Source organism: Aspergillus luchuensis, chromosome 6 (genome assembly GCF_016861625.1).
Source record: "Aspergillus luchuensis IFO 4308 DNA, chromosome 6, nearly complete sequence".
NCBI classification, from domain to species: Eukaryota; Fungi; Ascomycota; class Eurotiomycetes; order Eurotiales; family Aspergillaceae; genus Aspergillus; species Aspergillus luchuensis.
In genome coordinates, this window is record NC_054854.1 from 773,489 (window position 1) to 792,480 (window position 18,992).

The 18,992-nt window shown below is 52.0% G+C and overlaps 11 protein-coding genes across 11 annotated transcripts; 4 read left to right on the forward strand and 7 right to left on the reverse strand.

The window, feature by feature from the left end:
* Positions 1 to 159: 159 nt before the first annotated feature.
* AKAW2_60280S (DUF1295 domain protein) lies at positions 160 to 1,248 on the forward strand (the record flags this gene model as incomplete). The annotated part of the gene is made up of 2 exons (XM_041692388.1): positions 160 to 857; positions 921 to 1,248. 2 exons carry the CDS (start codon positions 160 to 162, stop codon positions 1,246 to 1,248), a joined length of 1,026 nt encoding a protein of 341 aa, XP_041545778.1.
* A 96-nt stretch (positions 1,249 to 1,344) lies between these two features.
* AKAW2_60281A (D-isomer specific 2-hydroxyacid dehydrogenase family protein) lies at positions 1,345 to 2,617 on the reverse strand (the record flags this gene model as incomplete). The annotated part of the gene is made up of 4 exons (XM_041692389.1): positions 1,345 to 1,928; positions 1,983 to 2,266; positions 2,339 to 2,405; positions 2,470 to 2,617. 4 exons carry the CDS (start codon positions 2,615 to 2,617, stop codon positions 1,345 to 1,347), a joined length of 1,083 nt encoding a protein of 360 aa, XP_041545779.1.
* An 844-nt stretch (positions 2,618 to 3,461) lies between these two features.
* On the reverse strand, positions 3,462 to 3,767 carry AKAW2_60283A (uncharacterized protein; the record flags this gene model as incomplete). Its single annotated transcript, XM_041692391.1, has 1 exon — positions 3,462 to 3,767. One exon carries the CDS (start codon positions 3,765 to 3,767, stop codon positions 3,462 to 3,464), a length of 306 nt encoding a protein of 101 aa, XP_041545780.1.
* Positions 3,768 to 3,971: 204 nt separating this feature from the next.
* Positions 3,972 to 5,000, forward strand: AKAW2_60282S (uncharacterized protein; the record flags this gene model as incomplete). The annotated part of the gene is made up of 1 exon (XM_041692392.1): positions 3,972 to 5,000. The coding sequence occupies one exon, from the start codon at positions 3,972 to 3,974 to the stop codon at positions 4,998 to 5,000; it is 1,029 nt and encodes a 342-aa protein (XP_041545781.1).
* A 440-nt stretch (positions 5,001 to 5,440) lies between these two features.
* AKAW2_60284S (GNAT family N-acetyltransferase) lies at positions 5,441 to 6,286 on the forward strand (the record flags this gene model as incomplete). Its single annotated transcript, XM_041692393.1, has 2 exons — positions 5,441 to 5,870; positions 5,946 to 6,286. The coding sequence occupies 2 exons, from the start codon at positions 5,441 to 5,443 to the stop codon at positions 6,284 to 6,286; spliced, it is 771 nt and encodes a 256-aa protein (XP_041545782.1).
* A 121-nt stretch (positions 6,287 to 6,407) lies between these two features.
* On the reverse strand, positions 6,408 to 8,222 carry AKAW2_60285A (uncharacterized protein; the record flags this gene model as incomplete). Its single annotated transcript, XM_041692394.1, has 3 exons — positions 6,408 to 7,401; positions 7,456 to 7,853; positions 7,911 to 8,222. 3 exons carry the CDS (start codon positions 8,220 to 8,222, stop codon positions 6,408 to 6,410), a joined length of 1,704 nt encoding a protein of 567 aa, XP_041545783.1.
* A 212-nt stretch (positions 8,223 to 8,434) lies between these two features.
* On the reverse strand, positions 8,435 to 8,737 carry AKAW2_60286A (uncharacterized protein; the record flags this gene model as incomplete). The annotated part of the gene is made up of 1 exon (XM_041692395.1): positions 8,435 to 8,737. One exon carries the CDS (start codon positions 8,735 to 8,737, stop codon positions 8,435 to 8,437), a length of 303 nt encoding a protein of 100 aa, XP_041545784.1.
* An 832-nt stretch (positions 8,738 to 9,569) lies between these two features.
* AKAW2_60287S (uncharacterized protein) lies at positions 9,570 to 10,795 on the forward strand (the record flags this gene model as incomplete). The annotated part of the gene is made up of 4 exons (XM_041692396.1): positions 9,570 to 9,595; positions 9,654 to 9,859; positions 9,913 to 10,227; positions 10,290 to 10,795. The coding sequence occupies 4 exons, from the start codon at positions 9,570 to 9,572 to the stop codon at positions 10,793 to 10,795; spliced, it is 1,053 nt and encodes a 350-aa protein (XP_041545785.1).
* Positions 10,796 to 10,886: 91 nt separating this feature from the next.
* AKAW2_60288A (NAD(P)-dependent alcohol dehydrogenase) lies at positions 10,887 to 12,094 on the reverse strand (the record flags this gene model as incomplete). The annotated part of the gene is made up of 2 exons (XM_041692397.1): positions 10,887 to 11,873; positions 11,942 to 12,094. The coding sequence occupies 2 exons, from the start codon at positions 12,092 to 12,094 to the stop codon at positions 10,887 to 10,889; spliced, it is 1,140 nt and encodes a 379-aa protein (XP_041545786.1).
* Positions 12,095 to 12,413: 319 nt separating this feature from the next.
* SUL2_3 (SLC26/SulP family anion transporter) lies at positions 12,414 to 14,939 on the reverse strand (the record flags this gene model as incomplete). The annotated part of the gene is made up of 3 exons (XM_041692398.1): positions 12,414 to 14,444; positions 14,491 to 14,636; positions 14,687 to 14,939. 3 exons carry the CDS (start codon positions 14,937 to 14,939, stop codon positions 12,414 to 12,416), a joined length of 2,430 nt encoding a protein of 809 aa, XP_041545787.1.
* Positions 14,940 to 16,895: 1,956 nt separating this feature from the next.
* Positions 16,896 to 18,860, reverse strand: AKAW2_60290A (uncharacterized protein; the record flags this gene model as incomplete). Its single annotated transcript, XM_041692399.1, has 3 exons — positions 16,896 to 16,931; positions 16,977 to 17,091; positions 17,146 to 18,860. The coding sequence occupies 3 exons, from the start codon at positions 18,858 to 18,860 to the stop codon at positions 16,896 to 16,898; spliced, it is 1,866 nt and encodes a 621-aa protein (XP_041545788.1).
* Between the last annotated feature and the right edge of the window lie 132 nt (positions 18,861 to 18,992).

The window sequence follows — 18,992 nt, forward strand, 5'->3', positions numbered from 1 at the left end:
GCTCCACCAGCCCGCGAAGCAGTGAACGTCATCGTCATGACGCCGTTACATAAGACTGACATCAACTGACACCCCCCTTCTATAAAACCAAATCCAGTTCCTCCCACAATCCCGATCTCTTTCAACTTCAACTACAGTTGAGTGATCATCACAGTCAACATGAACATATCCGGGAGCGCTCCCTTCGGGAACGACTATATCCCACACCCCCACCATCACCCGCGGCTTCACACGGCCGACATCGGGATCTTCAAATCGACAATCCTCCCCTCCTTCACGCTCCACACGACTCTTGACATCGCTGCCTTTATCGCATCCAAGGCCACCGACCGCGCCGAAATCAAGGACTGGTGCTGGCCTTCTAGTCAAGTTATCAACGCCTGGTGGAGCGCCATCGGACATCAAGTCTACTACCACAACATCTCCCCACAAACTGCCTGGTCGACTCTCTCTTGGACGGAAAAGGTTCTCTTGACTTGTGTTACGGTCTGGGGTACTCGGCTTTTTACTCGCATCGCTTCTCGGACTATCACCCGCGGCAAGGATGACCCTCGCTATGACCAGCTGAAGAAGGAAGACCCCAATGGGTTCTGGACCTCGGCTCTGCTCAAGCAGTATCTACCTGAGGCGGCTTTCCTCACCCTGATCGCCCTGCCCTTCACTGTGCCGTTTCGGTTGACTTCCTCGACGTTGTCGCTGGACGGCGACGTCCAGTCTGTCGTGCGCGCAATCGGTGTCGCACTCTTCGGCGCTGGGTTCGCCATGGAGGTTATGGCCGATGCGCAGCTCGAGATGCACCGTCAGGAACGGACCGATCTGTGCAAGCATGGCGTGTGGAGTATCGTCAGACACCCCAAGTAAGCTATCCCTTCCCATCCTCACTCTCATACTTCTTAAGGATCTGAAGCTAATGAAACCAGCTACCTCGGCGACACCCTCGTCCACATCTCCTTCGCCGTTCTCAACATCGCCAACAACTTCAACCCGATCGTCCTACTCGGTCCCCTGACCAACTACTTCTTCCTCCGCTTCGTCGGCGGCGATCGCCAGACCGAAGCCAGCCAGGAGACACGGTACCGCACTGAGGACTTGCACAAATACGAGCAGCTGCAGAGTTGGCGCCGCGAGAAGAACAGTTTCTGGCCCGGTTTCACCGAGGTAGTGAACCCCTGGACGTGGGTGGTTCTTGGAGCAGGCGTGCTGGGCGTGGTCGCAGAAGAAGGTATTCGGGGCTGGCTTACTCAATAATCGAATTCTTTCAGTCAGTTAGTATATGTATGAACTAGTCATGAATTAATAATACCAAAAGTCATATACATGAATTCATTCAACCAATAATGAGGGTTAGTACCCCCTCCCCCTCTTAAATCCGTTCAACAACTCCTCCCCTCTCTCCAATCTCCCCACATTCTCCCTCATAATATCCAGCGAACGCGGAATATACTCCCTCCCTGCGGAGCTGACATGCGGACTGATCTGCACATTTGGCGTGTCCCACAGCGGACTATCCTCCGGCAAGGGTTCCGGGTCCGCCACATCAAGCGCAGCTCCACCTAGCACTCCCTCCTTCAGCGCCTTAATCAGCGCATCCTGATCAAGCACCTTGCCGCGAGAGATATTCGTAAGATACGGACGCGGTCGACCCGCAGACACACCATTACTGAGGGTTTCGAATTCCTCAGCTCCAAGCATGCGGGTGGTCTGCGGAGTCAGCGGCAGCGCGATCACCAGATGGTCGAGCCCCAGAGACAGGAATTCGTGAATTGAAGCTTTGTCTGTCCCATGGTGCCAGGATACAGGGATCGTGCCGTCGCGGTCGCCGGTGCCGGGGACGATGTAGCCGTTGTCTTTCCGGGAGGCAGGAGTCGGGCGAGGAGAGGCTGTGTAGGCGTAGACTTGCATTCCGAGGGCCGAGGCGACGCGGCCGACTTTTTCATTGTTAGTAATTTTCTTGAAACGTGGAGGGAGGGGTGCGAATGTACTTTGTCGTCCGATACTTCCATATCCAAGGATTCCGACTTTCCTGCCAACTTGATCATGGACAGTATTCATGAAGTCGACATTCTTGGCCCAATTATGTTTCTGTTGGTTCTCGTGGGTATAGACGAAGCGTCGCGAGGCGACGAGCCAGTTCATGATGGTCCATTCGGCGATTGGGGGGCCGTGGATGCCGGAGCTGGAAGTGAGAGGGATGGAGGTTTCTTTGACGATGGGGTGGGAGAGGAGGTGATCGAGTCCGGAGGAGAGGGAGTGGATGAGTTTGATTCTGTTTTAGATTGAATTATATTAATTCTGTTCTATTCCGGGATCCGAATTTTGGGGTGACGGGGGGAAATACTTGGATGCATCTTCCGGGGCGGGGAGATTGCTAAAGGTGACGAGCAGAGTGATTTTGCGTGCGATTTCTGGTACGTTCAGCTGGTTAATAATGGGCTCAAATCGAACAGGGATTGAGATGCAAGCACTGACCAGCAGGAATTGGCGCGAAATTGGGCAGCTGCAGGATGGAAAGTTCGGCGTCGGGGAATTTGGCCTGCGTCTCGTCGATCAGCCATTGCGGAAGATCGCGGGCGTAGGCGATGACTAGGTGCTCTTTGACGGGGGATGCTTCGCCCATGTTGAGAGTACCAGAAGGCGTATATTGGTTTAGAAGAACAGAGAAATGGAATTGGGGATTATAATGAGGGATATCAATGGAAGCAATGGCGCCATTGAGGGGATCTTTTGCGCTTCTTTCATTTATGCACCGAATGTCCGGTTGCAGACGGATTAATAAGCGCGGGGAGGAGAAGTCGGAGATTAAAAAATGGTCCCAAAGAGAGAGAGATAACAGAGATAAAAAAAAATTCATCTTATCTTCATTCTTTTCTCGTCTACAACCCGACCACAGTGAAGCTGATGAGATACATATCAAAGGTCTATACGTAATATGCAAAACTGATGTCGCTTCATGGCAGTCCGTCTTACTCTCACTCCAAGACTAACAACGAAATTAGCCTCGGCCCGTAAAGCCATGACCGATCGGCGGTTCGCTTGCAGACGTCGCGCTGGATAGCTGCAGTCCCAAGTTTGTGTTCCATCTGACAGCCTCACATCCATGGTTCGGACAGCCGCCGGCATCGCCTCAGCCCGCCATCCTAGTGACCTGTTTTTGCGACCAGTCAGTCCGTTAAGCTGTGGAGATGCCAGACGGGATGCAGAACACGGGTTCATCGGGCGCCAAACTTTTTCTCCGACAACCAACACAGTCACACAGCGGGTGAACCCGTCGCGAACGGGTGGACGGGCAATTTAGAGCTTGTTTTCCATGCAGGATGGTTTGTTTGCTTTGACAATCTCCATCAGCCGGACTCGTGTTGCCTGTCACATCACAATCGGAACAATGGCACGGCGAATCACATTGCGATCCCTCGGCTAGTTCGTTCCAACACATCCACTGGCTATCCACTGACATTCAGTGCTCAGGAACGCCAGGCCCGTTCAGCTGCCCCCAAAGCTGTCCACTGCATGTCCACCATGAATGGCCCACTGCCGACAAGCCAATCGGTTACAACTTCCACCTCTCTCATCTCACTGCTGGCCAAGGTGCACGTCCCATGTCTCGTGCCGAACTGTGTCGATCGCTGTGGGTCGAGGGTCCAGCCCGCCAGCTCTCTATCTTCAGAGTTTTGCCCGCTGAACCCTCGACGGTCTGACACCCCAATAATGGACCAATGCAGGGTGTTGTTTAGCTTCTTTCTGCTATTCTTCCGCTCAGCGCACGGCATATCCGTCCTTAGCAGAAATTGTGGCGCCCATCAAAGTGTGCTGAGCAACCTATCAAACCCTCCAACACCATGCCGGAAATGACGAAAAGGAGCTTGGATCAAGCACCACCCCGCTACAAATAAAGGGGTTGGACCCTCTTCACGAGCAGCTCAATCGCACACAATCTGCTAATCTTTTCACCCTCTCCTCTTCCTCAACTCACCATGGCCGTTCCTAATCGCCGACCCAACTTCGCTCGACGGCTCCTCCACGCCGCCTTCGATCGCGAAGAGCAAGGCCTTCCTCCCATCCCACAAGGACATTCTCATCACACCAACCCACCCTATGACATTCCTATCCCGAACGGCAGTGCAAGCACTGCCCAACCCATGCCCACGCCTCCAACCAACATCCCAACACACGGCCCCATGCCAACATCGCACCTACCTGCAAACAAACCCCCTCTCACCATCTCCACGACACAAGCCAGCTCCCTCATCCCACCCCAAGACAAGCTCCTCGTCTTCCGCGCCCTCACCGGCATCGACAGCATCCCTGCTCTCAACACCCTGCACCACTTCAGTCGCACGGCCCCCAACATCGGCATCTACACGCGTGTCGTCGAGGCCGAAAAGTCCGCTGCCACGCGCTACCGCTTCTTCAGCATCCTCATCAACGTCTGTCTTGGCATCCAGATTGTCGTGGCCGCTGCCCTAACGGCTCTCGGCGCCGCCAGTGGTCCGCACTCTGCCGTGACGGCCTTTGGCGCCATCAACACCATCATGGCCGGCGTGCTGACCTACCTGAAGGGGTCGGGGCTGCCGGATCGCTTGAAACACTATCAGAACGAGTGGCGGAATATACGGGAATATATCGAGCAGCGCGAGCGCGAGCTGTGTCTTGCTGGTTGTTCGTTAGATATTCAGGACGAAATCCAGTTCATCGAGTATATGTATGAGGGTGTCAAGAGGGAAATTGAAGCCACGAAGAGCGGGGAGAATCGTTCGAATGCGAGAGAGGGATTGAATCGCCGGGCATTTTTACCCAGACAGGGAGGCCAGGTACAACAACATCCCCAGGGAGAGGGACACCACGACTACGGCTACGGCCACCAGGGACAACAGCCGCAGGCGTACCCACACCCATACCCACAGGCTCCGGCTCAGGGTCAGACCCAAACTTACCCGCACGACCCGCGGATGTCGAGTCCAATGCGGAGTCCGGAACCTGTCATGTTGGAGAAGACTCATTAGACCCCAGCTACGAAGGGTTCAACGCATATTGATATATGGATCAGAAAATTTAATGATAATGTTAATGTCTACGATAATTAAAGTACAGGCATCCAAGCGGATTAACAGGAAATGGTGGTGGCCTGACAGGAACCCACTAATGCATCTTAGCTACACACTAGTCCAACCAAGTGCCGGGCAGTAATCCTCATCTCACCCGCAGCCATTCATGTCTTTGCACCGATTATTTAGCGCGATTAGATACCATCTTAGCGTTAGCAAAAGAATCGTAATCTCCGTAAGCCGTGCTGGCACAGCAAACTAGCTGGCTATTTAATTTCAACGCGATTCCTAGCTTTTCTTCTCACACCCGGAGTGTGTCATTCTGTTCTGTTCAGCAAATCCAACCCCCAGTACTTACCAAAGCAACAACATCACAAGTCATAAGAAAGGGATTTAAAATGCTTAAACAACTCCCCTGTAACCCCTCCGACGCCGAAGCGCTCGCAACCCTCTACCTTCAATGCTTCACCACCCCCGTGGACCAGCGTCTCTGGCCCAACACCCCCGAGATCCACGCTTGGTGGGTAGCCAGCTTCACCCGAAAACTGACGGAGGGGCTTGATAAGTACCACATCCTGAAGGTCATTGATACGGAGAAATATGACGAGCTTGTCGGATTCTTGGAGTGGAAGCTTCCTGCCCCCATACAGCAAGATCAACCAGCGAACGGCGATGAGAATAAGGACTCTGCCGAGGGAAAAGACCCCGAAACCCAAGAACTCCTCGCCACGTACCCATCTCACGTCGGTGATATTGGGCTTCTCAAGGAAACATTGGAGCAGTTTAGATCTAAAATTGGGGGTATTATGGGGGAGAGGAGGTTTTATTGTATGTGAAACCTTTTTCTCTTTCCTCGTTTCTTAGACTAAGTGGTTTTGGTCGTGGATATGGCTAACTGATCAGATCTCAACATGCTTGGCACGAAGCCAGAGTACCGACGACGGGGCGTCGCGTCGGAGATGATCAAGTGGGGAACAAGCCGCGCGGATAAAGAGGGTCTCGAAACGTTTGTGGTATCTGCTCCTGGGGCAAGGCCCGTGTATCTGAGACATGGATTTGAGCTTGCGAGTGAGGGAGAAGATCTGGGGGATTTCGTGCCTTGGTATATGGTTCGGAAGCCCACGGTTGAGGCAAAGAGAGAGAAGAAGAGAGAGGTGGGATATGCGAAGTGGTTGTTGGGAGTCTCTGCTGTGCTTGGGGTCGGGGCTATTATTTACCAGAGGGTGTATAGGAGAGCGTTGTAGACGCAATATCTTTGTATATAGATTCATTCATTACTTGCTATTAATCCTTTTCAATTTGACATCAACTCAAGTACATATCCCATCACTCATTCCATGTCCCATCACATCAATTAACACCCATCTAAGCAGCAGCCCGACCCTTCGTCTCAGGAACAACCATCCAAGCACCACCCATGATCACCCAAATCGCACCGCAGAACCAAACAGCAGCGCCATCGGCAACAGCACCCTCAAATGTTGTAATGATACTAGCAATCAATCCAAACACTCCCCAGCAGAAACCCACAACTCCCAGCCCGAAGCCCCGGAAGGGAGCCGCAAACAATTCCACCGAGTAGGTGACCAGGACAGCCATCGTCGCCGTCTGCAAGAACGACAGGATACACTCAAACGCGAGCAGCGCATCCCGCGAGCGCGACACCGTAGCCAAGAACATGAACAGACCCGTCAACACAGCGATGATAGATCCCGTGCGCTTGCGACCCAGCCCCTTCGCCTCGATGAGGAGCCCCATCACGATCGGACCAGGGATTGCGCACAGCGCCACATACAGGTACCGGCTGTACAGGTATCCAGTAGTCACGGAGGTAGCCGATACCGCATCGACGCCCTTCGTGGCGAGGTACTTGCTGATGTAGGTCTTGTGCAGGGTAAAGGTCAGTCCGGTGATGGCCCAGAGGAGACAGAGAACGGGGAAGCCGATGGCTCCAGCAGAGGACAGAAGGGACTTGGTATGCGACTGGCGGCGAGACTCGGGGGCGCTGGCGTCTACGGTTGAGTCGATGCGAGCAAAGGAGGACTCCTCAAGCCAGGTCTTGCGGTTGCTGTAGGCGGCAATGTCCTTGACGAGCTGGGTAGCTTCGGCGTCGCGGCGCTTGGAAAGAAGATACTTGGGGGTTTCGCGCAGCGGGAAAGTGAATCGGCACAGGTATAGGAAGAGTGTCATGCAGCCGAAGGTCCACCAGACGTAGCGCCAGCCCTTGTTGGAGACGTAGTGGCATTGCGAGCTGCTGCTACTACTGCCGGAATGGTCGGCGCGGGATTGGTGTGACAGGGCTGCGCCGGTGCTGATCTCGTCAGGACCGGTGCCGCAGGTGTATTCGGCGATGAAGGCCCTGTGATTGTTAGATGATGTGTTAGGTCATTTGGCGATGGGGACGTAGACTCACCATCCTACAGCCGCCGCTACCAGCTGGCCCAGACCCCACATGGCACCCTGCATGGAGACAAGGAACTGGTGAGATGCGGGAACAGATTCGAGCAGTACCATCGCATCCACGACCTGATTACCGGCCACTGCAAAGCCGACAACAAATCCAACGACACAAAGTCCGGTAAAAGACGGCATTCCGGCACCGACGAGACCACCCATGCCCATCAGGACCAGGGTGCTCGTGAAGATCCACTTCCGACCCAGCATGTCGGACATCCAGGGCCAGGCGGTGGCGCCGGTAGTGAGTCCGACGTACAGACTGATGAAGAGGTAGGCTTCTTTGTTGTCGGTGTAGAAGAACTGGGCTTCATTGGCACTGGAGGGGGCGATGACCGTGAAAGACATCAGCCAGAACTGTATCTATTAGTAAATTCCCCGATATTTCCTCTATTGGTAAATGTCTTGACATACACTATCGAGGAACCATCCCACACTGGTGATAATGAACAGAAACCACTGATACAACCCCATACCCATATCCAACATAGCCTGGTTCAAAAGCGCTGCCTTAGCCGCATAGACGGCGTCTGTCCCAGCAACAGATGTCGGAGTGTCAATGGTGGATCCATAGACATTGGTATGCGGTCTATCAGTGGGCGCTTCCTTGGGACGAGCCGCTTTCTCAACATCCGCCACCAATGTAGAAGCAAAGGCACTCTGGGCCTCGATGTTTCTCTCACGAGCCACGCCATCACTGGCCGCTGCAATATGGTCTGCACCCATGTTGTCCAGACTAATCATTCAGAAAAGGCGAGCAGTGGAAGGAGAGGGGAAGTGAAAAGCCGGCAGCGAAGAACCCCGCTTTATGTAGACGCAGAGACACTGCGGATATCACCCGATAGCCAAGCCCTCAAGCAAACTGGATCACATTTCTTATCTTCGATTGGTACGTAAAAGCTTGCCGCGGAGATATGCGGGTGGTCGTGCACCGTGAGTCACGCCGTGATGAAAGTGATATTGTCTATACCAACCATGATTCTTGGTAGACAGGACCGTAGCAGATATAAGCTTCTTACTACTCTAAACTTCTCACCAGGCATTTTTATTTCTGTAAGAATGTGCGCAGCAAATCTCATTGAAACGAGTTGCACGCGTGGAAGAAATTTCACCCGCCAGACCTCGGAGAAAGCTGAGACCCACCTTGATGGAGGGGACAGCGCGTCCTGTTCTTGGAGGCTTCCGGGCTGTCGAATTAGAACGGTGGAATGGCTTGGAGCGGCATTTGAGATGTATGCCATTGGTAGTTTGAATTTTCATCCCGCTCAAGCTTCTTCAGGCGTGAAGAGTACCGTAGCAACGCTCGGGTCGAGATCATGCCATTGCGGGCGAGACCCCACCGGTGAAGAAAAATTTAATCATGTTGATAAGTGATAGAGGTGGATATAGAGCATACCTTATTGGAATGCTTCCATGGTCCAAAGATCTTATCTTTGACCCACAGTTCACAATCCTCTGATTGTGTCATGGCAGTGGTAAGATAGCTGACTTGCAGATCAAGGCATATCACTGTCTCAGGGTTTTATGCGATCTGTGGCCTGTTGCTCAACAAAAACTCCGTAATTGGAGTAGATCGCTTTCCAGAAAAGTATTTGTCTCATGAAAGCTTCATTTCGAAGCTAAATACATTGCGCCACGGATCCCAAAATATCCTGCTGCCTAGCAGGACCAAACCCCTCTACATCAGCAGTATGTCGAACTCAAGTCCATTAATTAAGCATCAGAAACTCCACAGCACACCCGAAGTCTCCGCCAACCGGCAATTGTAGGAGGGGTAACAGGGTAGTCGTCGAACCCTGCATGCGGAGTTTAAGCTGAGTCGAGAAAGGGGTAACCCCGGACTTGTAGTCGGCGGAAGCCGCCGTCGGCCGAGCATTCCTAATACGGCAGGCGGAAACGACTTATCAATCGCCAACTGGTGAATCCGACGTCATTGGCTTACGGACTGACTTCATCGCCTACAGCTATTATTAATGTCAATACCTCTCAGTTGAGATATAACAGCGCTACTCTCCAGACGTAAGAAGACCTAGGCTGTAACTAAGTCTTTTAAAAAGCATATATCCAGGCAAAATGACGACTCTGCCCAAGATCTTCATGTACCACTCCACTCGGTCGTACTACTGCATATATATCTCGCTAACATTAGACCTCTAGCACCGGCGCAACCGGCTACATCGGCGGCGATGCCCTCTACGCCATCTTCGCCAAGCATCCTGAATACAAATACACCGTATTGGTTCGGTCCCCAGAAAAGGCCGGACAGGTCCAAGCCCAGTACCCTTCCATCAGAGTTGTCATCGGCGACCTAGATGACTCTGCTCTTCTAGAGAAGGAGAGTGCTGAAGCTGATATTGTTTTACGTATGTCCCTATCACCATGTTTGTTATAAAGATTTCAATCACTAATAAGCCAGACACCGCCGACGCCTCCGACCATGAAGGTGCCGCGAACGCCATCGCCACAGGCTTAGAAAAAGGCCACAGCAAAGAAAAGCCCGGATACTGGCTGCATACTGGCGGCACGGGTATCCTTACGTTCCATGACACGGATCGGAACGTGTTTGGTGAAGGTAGTGACAAGGTCTACGATGACTGGGACGGGGTGGACGAGTTGTTGAATCTTCCGGAGCATGCGTTCCATCGCAATGTGGATCGAGTAGTACTTGAGACGGCGAAAGCGAAAGGGGATGTGGTGAAGACGGCGTTGGTCTGTCCACCTACTATTTATGGTATGTAAAATATCCTTTTCTTGGAATCAAGGGTGGATGTGGTATTGATGGGTGTGTCATAGGACGTGGTCGAGGCCCTGTATCCGTGCGTGGACGACAAGTCTACGAGCTGGCCAAGGTGACCCTGCAGCTTAAGAAGGCACCAATCATTGGAGATGGCAAGTCGATCTGGAATAACATCCATATTCACGACTTGAGCGAGGTGTATGTGCTGCTTGTAGAGGCAGCCGTGCATGGACGCGATGATACGGAGCTGTGGGGGGAGAGAGCCTATTATTTGACTGAGAATGGGGAGCATGTTTGGGGTGAGCTGGCTGTGGCAACGGCGTTGACTGCGACAGAGCTAGGTTTGCTGCCTGGAGTCGAGAAGGAGAAGATCAGTTTGGAGGATGCAAAGAAATTTGGTGGCTATGAGGCGCTGAGTTGGGGATTGAACTCTCGGGGACGTGCCAGGAGAGGAGCCAAGGTGTTGGGATGGACGCCGACGAAGCCGAGTATTGAGGCGACGTTACCGGAGATCTTGGAGGATGAAGTGCAGAGGATGACCACTCAGACACAGAGGGCATAGTCCGGATGCATGCGGGGATAGAACTATAGCTAGCTATCCAGCTTCAGCTACGCGCTACATGCACTACCCTATCGATGCAGCAGATCGCAGCCTACTCCTCCACCGGCGTATCCACCCCCCTAATCAACGTCTTAATCCCCTCCCCTCTAGCCGTGGTCTCCCACGCCTCAACGGCTTCCTCAAACCCGACGATCTTCGTAATAAAACCTTTCAGCGGAATCCTTCCCTCCACAGCCATCTGCATCCCGAGCTTATAATCCCCTGGCCCATACCGAAAACACCCCTTAACCACCACCTCTTTCCCAACCACCTTCCCAATAGGAAAATCCACTTTCTTCCTACCCAGCCCCGTCTGCATAAACGCCCCTCCAACCTTCACAACCTCTATCCCAAGATTAATACAAGCCTCTGCCCCCGTAGCCTCAATAACAACATCAAACCCTGCATTTCCTTCCTCATCACCATCGCAGAACCCCTCAACCAGCCTCCTCCCATCCACCTCCCCATCCCCAGACGGAACATAGCCACCTCCCCAAGCCCCCTTACCCACCACGCTCTCCGCAAACGCCAACTTCTTCTCACTCAAATCCACCCCCACCACCTTACTCGCCCCAAACTCCCTCGCCCCAAACTCCCTCGCCACAGCCATACACAACACACCCACCGACCCTGCCCCGAACACCACAACACTCATTCCAGGCTTCACCCCCACCTCCCTCACAGACCGCACCGCCACCCCCAACGGCTCCAACAGCGTCGCCTCATCCAGTCCCAACGTCCCCTCCGGGATACGATAACAGTAATCAGCCGGTAATTTGAAAAAGCGAGTAAGCGTGCCGTGACATACACCCGGGACGGCGGCGAACTTCATCTCCCGGCAGAGATTGTACCGTCCGGATTTGCAGAGGTTGCAGCGGTGGCATGCGTACCCGGGTTCGAGAGCTACGGGGTCGCCTGGTGAGAGGGTGGTTACGTCGGGCCCGATGGCGTGGACGATGCCGGTGGATTCGTGGCCCATTGTTATAGGGTTGGAGGGGGAGATGGGGCGGTGGATGCCGCCGTGGAGGTAAAAGTGGACCTGGATATTGGTTAGGAGCTGGGTGGGTGGATAAGGGGGGGAAAGGGAGAATGGAGGGAGGTATGTACATCGCTCCCGCAGACGCCGGTGTAGGCGATGCGGATTATTACGTCTGTTGGGGAGGTGATGGCTGGGATGGGTCGGTCTTCGTAGCGGGCGTCGTGGGCGCCGTAGAGGAGGCACGAAGGGTTGGACATATCGGTGAGGGAGATGGAGCCCATTTTTGTATTTGCTTTGTGATGAGATGTTTGGTATGTATGTGTATGACCAGGAAAAAGTTAGTGGGAAAAAAGTATTAATCACATTGATGAACGGAGATATTGTTGTTTACCCCGCGGACAGTCTGATTTAAGATGCGGGGTTTCGCCGAAAGAGTCGCCGATGAGAATAGGTTGGGATCGTCGCGAAGATGGGACCATGTGGAGGTCTCGGTTAGCCCTACAGTCACTCTAGTAGTGGGGAAATATGGTAAAGTTTGTATAAATAGGGTAAATATTGTCTAACTTATATTATGTACGAAGTTCTAACACGAAAACCACATTAGCTGGCATGCACCTTGCCCGGAGTGTCAGACACCGATGCCATCACACATTCCAGAGCACTCTTCAAGTCAATATGGAACAATGGCAAGTTCACCCCAGTCACCACCGCCGGCTTGCCATCCCCGCGTCGCTGCACAGCAGTCCTCTCCGAGCCCTTGGCTGCCTCGTCCATCTCCCGTATACTCAGGACCCCGGCGTTCTTGTCATCCCTACTCTTGCTCTGTTTCAATTGATCACCGGCTTGCGACTCAATATCACTGGCCCGCTGGTCCGAACTATCTCCAGAGTATACTGCCTCCGTGATGTTGAAGATCGGCTTGAGTTCGGGCACATCCAAAGGCCGACCGAATCCCGCGGCAGCGAGAGCCCGCTTGGTCCATCGGTTGTTGATATGAGCGAAGTGCCACTGGACTCGGTCCGGGGCTGCATAACGGTCCAGCTGGCTCCGGACATCGATTAAGTTCTGGACCGACGTCACGTCAACGTTGTTGACGGCGGAGAAATCGAGGATGACTGCCCGTAGCAAAGGTTTCTCTGTGGAGTTGGCGATTTGTTCGGCCTTGCTTTTGCGAGGGGCGGGGTCATTCCATGGTCGGTCGCCGGGGGTTGCGTATAAGGATGGATTAGTGCGTCGGGTAGATTCGAAGATGTGTTCGACCAGATTGTCGGTATAGTGGTTGGCGTTGGGGTAGTTGAAGCCTTCGGAGACGCGGTAGATGAAGACGCCTGGTGCGGGCTGGGAGATGGGGATGGTCGGGTTGGAACCGTCGCTGTGTTTTAGGGGAAGGAAGACAGTTCGACTAGAGGTATGCTTGTAGTCGGAGCTGGAAAGCTGAGCGGCGGAGTTGAATTCCTTGGCTGATCCGGTTTCTTCTACAAGGTGGTCGCCGATAACGGAGTGGATCTGGACCTGGCCGAGGAACTGACCACGGGCTTTGGCGATGCGGAATAGCAAGACTGCGACCGAGATGCAGATTGTGCAGTAGATGCCGTCTTCAATGCTGGAGAAGATAATGACGATGATTCCGATTAAAGCAATGAGAGCATCAAGAGGTGAGACGCGCCAAAATTGGTAGATGACTTTAGGTGGTGTGATCAAGTCGCCGACGGCGTGAATGATAACAGCAGAAAGTGATGAGCTGGGAATAAAGAAGAACAGAGCTGGAAGGGCGTAAATGGCAAGCAGAACAACAATGGCGGTGATGACGCCGGCCAGCGGCGTCCGTACACCGGACTTGGCTTTGATAGCAGTGCGAGAGAACGAACCAGTGGCAGGGTAGCCACCCAGGAAGGGCCCGAGGAGGTTTGAGATGCCAATAGCGATGAACTCTTGGGAAGGATTGATGGTGTAGTTGTTGACGCGACCGAAGGATTTTGAGATAGCAATATGCTCGATCACCAAGACAATCACTGCTGCCGGCAGCTCTTTTGCAAAGGTCTTGATAATATCAACGTTGATTTTGGGAACGCCCGCATGCTGAAACCCATAAGGAACTTTGCCCAGCATCTTGAAGGCCGGATTGTTGCGACGATGGAGATTGACTGCAGCACTAATCATTGTATAGAATAGAATCACAAAGACCGTGCGAAGGGTATTGAGGAAAAAGAAGAGCTTCGCCTTCCGAGGGTATTTCCTAGTTCCATAGTTGCATGCCGCGCGGATAGCATACAGCATGGCAAGTGCCGTCAAGCCCATGGCAGCATCCATCTGCGAGGTGGGCAGATATTTCAAGGTATTGATGATGACCATGTATGTCGATCCACGGGTAGAAAAATCGGCCGTTTCTCCCAAGACTGTCTTGACTTGTCCGGCGCACACATTGATCGCAGATCCGGTCATGAAGGCGGTAATCGCAGGAAGAGGGATGAAGTCGACGATGAATCCGAGACGGAACAGGCCAATGAAGGTCACGATCGCACCGCAGATGATGGCAAGGGCTCCGGCGATCGTTGGGCCGTCGACGTCAGGGTAGTCTTTCTGAACTTCGATGATGATGGTTCCAACTAAGGTGGACATGACGGCCACCGGCTGATCAAGTTAGTTGTTGGTCGTGACAAGGAAATGGAAGACCTACACCGATGGTGATATCCTTTGATGTGGCGAAGAACCAGTATATTAACACGCCCATAAAGGAGGAATATAGTCCATATTCGGCAGGCAACTTGGCTAGAATGGCGTATGCCATGCCTTGTGGGATGACCACAGCCCCGACAGTAACACCTATAGACGTAAGCCTCACTCGCTTCCGCAACTATTAGGAGACATCTCACCTGCGATCAGATCACCGATGAACCACTGCAAATTGTAGCTCATGATCCAGTGAAGAAAAGGGAACAAGTCGTAGAAGTAGCGACCAATTTGGCGACGGGATGGTACAAGCTCGCGCAGCCATTCACCGGCTGTTGGCTCTGTTTCGACATAATGACCAGCAGTATCTGATCCATCACGAAGGTATGGGTCGGTGTTCGATGCCAGATCGATTCCGAGCACCTTCGCCAGAAGATGGCCAACTTTTGTGGTCATTTTCCGTGTCAGCAGACAGAGCTTTCAGATCTGTGGCATATACCGATGAGGAATGGGATCTGGAGGGGAATAATAAATATTAAGCTTATCGCGTGAGAAGTCTCAGATATTTTATCAGAGAACAGGGGATCGATGTCGTGATTTTAGCTCCGAAATGGCAATGCAGCTGGGGCTTGCCATGTGCCGGCCAGATGCACCTCCACGCCCATGCCGAGCGCGCATTGGCCTTTTTCGACATGGCTGAACCACAGATGAATAAAGAAACACGAGGCTAAGTGATTGCCTTCTTCTTGGTCAAGATGAGCTGAATGACGATCACTCGTAAGACGTTAGATGGGTGGCATTTTTCGTGTTCGCCAGGAAGGCTCAATCCTGGCTTATGTCTGCAGGGATCCCTCATGTAGCGCAGTAAGCGCTGCTAAGAACAGACTCTAGGCGGTCCTTCTACGAAGGTAGTCCTACTTCCGTGGTCTAATGTTATTACAAACGGAAAAGAGAAAATATGAGGGGCACGATGCAATCACCCAAGCTTTCTGCAACCTGGCCCAATCTGTGTGTCTATTGTGCTGCGTAAACAGACGGGATAGGGTTGGCCGAGGGTCCACAAAAGCAGACCCATATATCATGCTGTCGGTCTCCACGCTCAGAACTAAGGTAAGTGAAGTGCCAATCCAATCATACCATAAGTCTGGTATGCCACTCACATCCACCTTTATTTTTTTTTACTGCTGGCATTACTGAATTAAGTGGAGTAACTTGCTCCACAAGGCTGAAACAACTTGTTTTAAGCATGTTATGGTGGTGGTTGAGGGACCGCGTCAGGGAAGGGTTAAGCTCAACCGTCTGTACTCATGTGGAACTGTCTCTACTGAAGCAGCCTTTTGATATCACCATCAGACACAATTTTATATAAGACTTTAATATCCTATATGACGCCAATGTTATGGTTTACGGCGCCATTGACCAGGTTTATCCTGGGAGGGGCGACGTGGCCGGGAAGTGGCCGAGTCCCTCCACTGCCATGGCGAATTTTTAGTCCCGAGCACGCCATCAAGCTAACCGTGGGATGCATTTTCTACCACACACAAACATCCCACATCTCTACTGAAATCCTTGCATGTGTATGCGCCAATGTGCGCTTAATGAGCTGCTGCATCCTGCCAAGAAGCCACAAATACTCTATTCCCTTGGCCCTGCCGTGAAAACCACAAGGCCTCATACGACCGCCAAATAGAACACACGAGGAACACGGAAAGAGAGAGCTACACGAAAGAAGCAAATCCGAAAGGGCACTCTGTCTCGCCTTTCATGATGTCAAACAAAAACGTAAAATGGCGATGTGTGTGGTTGGGCAACCAGTGATCCTGGTTCTTCAGATCCTGACACGAGTGACGCACGAACTGAGATCAGTAGCAACTTGTTGACCATACGAGTGGGCTGAACCACGTTGAGTTTATTTCAGAGTGCTTGTCATCTTGGAAAACCCCGTGGCTTCCACTTCCACGAACTCTATCGTTGGATAAAACGAGTGCCGCAAAGAGGCACCCAATGCATGAGAGCAGACGAGATCTGCTTTCTGAGCAGTCTCATGTTCGTAGACCTGAGACATTAAGCCTCCGCACAATTCCAGTAGAAGTCTGTGGTTAAGAACCCTGGACACAAGGTTCTTGCAGACAAGGAAAGCACAAATCGGTGTCTGGTGTGTGCTGAACGGGAGGTCCTAAGATTGACATCGCCCTGAAAGGGGGGAGGCACATGCTCGATTTCCTAAATTTATGATTAGAGTTCTGTTCTACGCCTCAATCAACAAAGATAATCATACTCGATGAGATCAAATGATGGGCCGTGAAATTGGCTCGGGTCGCTGTTGAATATTTATTTCCGGGCAAACGGCATGTCTTCTGTCCCGGAAATGACCCAACGTTAGTCCCACAATATTGTCATGCTAATGTTCAATTATGGTGTAAAGACATTGTATTGTCCATCCATATTCTGAGTCATTAGCCAAAGCTCGATATCCAGAGGAAGGTAACATACCCAATCGACCAGATCTGCATCCATCCATTCTCGGATATTTGTCAAATCTTCAAATAGATTCTCGAACGGGGTCTCCGAGCTCCCTGCTGGTGGGTCGCCTGCCCCTGCTTGGGCTCTGAGAATGTATGCTTAGTTGACTGAAATTGACAGAATATATTAGGTAGCTTACTGTAAATGGCGAAGTATGCGATATGCTCTGTGACAGATATGACTTCGGCCCGAGAGATCTTTCATGCGGGCAGTCAAGCTTTCAATCTCCTCTCGAAAAGAGTCTAAATTATGTTCTGGGTCATCTTGGAGACACGAATTCAGGGCCACGGCTGCATGGAGTGCTTTCAGACTGATCACCCCACTAAGCAACCAGAAGTAGTTTCGGAGGATTGGAGCTTCGTAGAGTTGTCTGTGAAGAGAAATCAGAGCTGCGCTGGAGCTAATACACCTTTCTCTGGAGATTGCAAGAAAGCAAGATGCTTTGGAATGGTGAAACGGCCGGTGTAGCAGAAGGTAGAGATGATGCGCGTACGTCTGTAAGACGCACCAATAGGCGTAGCGATTAGAATCCAAAATATTGGGAGAGCCATCAACCATATAGGCCGCGTCCCACCGTTCTTGCTCTTCCGCTATCGCAGCATCGAGATCACGCAAGGCCTGCTGGTCGAGACGTGAAGACCCCGAGGTATGACGACAGATCTGAGTGGAAAGCCGGAACAGTCGAAGCTTGGCCATCATGACGGACATCTGTGTGGGCTCGCTACAAGATTGCTGCACAATGCCCTCGTTGGTAACATCGACATCATTAACATCGGCAGGTAAAGGAGCTTGAATGCTGAGAAGGTATGACATATCGAAATCCCGGAAAAGCATTCCCTGATACGTGTGCAATGTCAAAAGACCAGCCCAACAGCGTCGCCGCCTTTCGGTCTCGATGGTGCCCAGGTTCTTCTGTTCCACATTGCAACGTAACGCAATGCCAATATTCAATGCCATTCCCAAAAGGGCCCAGCCTTGGTCGACAGATTCATTGTGAGAGAGGCTATATATCACCATTAATAGAGCCTCGAAGGTGCTGAATGTGTGCCTAATCAAGAAATCGCCCTGCAGAAGACAGGTTATTGCAGTCCGAAGCAGACGGCGAGAAACAGAAACCGTGATAGGAACCGTGCTTGCAGCTTGTGTGATACTCGAAGGCAGCTGAGACCAGACACACCTTAGCCTGGGGTCACTTTCATCTAGAGTGTTCAGAGACAAAGAACATAAACCGAAAAGCAAAGCTAGCCAAGGTAAGTCGACATCTTGAGGGCGTTGCATGAACGCCGTATACTGTTTCTGGAAAGTTGGACCATGAAGAATGGGAAACAATGCGAAGATATGTTTAAAAAAGTGTGAAACCAGATAGTCGCAACATGACTTCGGGGGAAGCGAGTCAATCATTTCCTGGAGAGAGATGCGAGGGCTTATAGAAAGGGGTGATAGTGTGTCATTAACATCCTCCTCTGGCACAGGGCGCTCAAGCACGGTTTCCCAGTGTACACCGGGAGGTGATGTTTCTACTTCAGATATAGTCTGTTCGGATTGTGAAATTGAAGAGACGGCATTCTTTCGTGTCGGTGTAGCCGGGAATCCTGCTCCGCCACTCAACGCAGATGACGCCGAAGTGGTCACAGGCTTCCTGCGAGTTTTTCTTGATACAGATGGCGCAGAAGGGGTCTCATATGAACAACTAGATTCGCGCTTGCGGCGCTTGCACGCGCCACAAGGATGCTGACGATCGCATCGCAACTTAGAGCGTCGACATTCCTCGCAATTAACAGCTTTGCGCTTTCGCCGAAGGAATCCGGACACTTCCTGGATGGCCCCGTTATGGATCAAGTTGTTGCCCAGCATTACCCTCGTAGATAGAAAATGGGGATAAACGAATACACGAAAGCCCTTGTTATTGTTCAGGACAAGAGTCCGAGGTGGAGATTGTTGGTCAGAGATAGCATTGATTGAGTCATTGAAGATTGCCACAAAGAA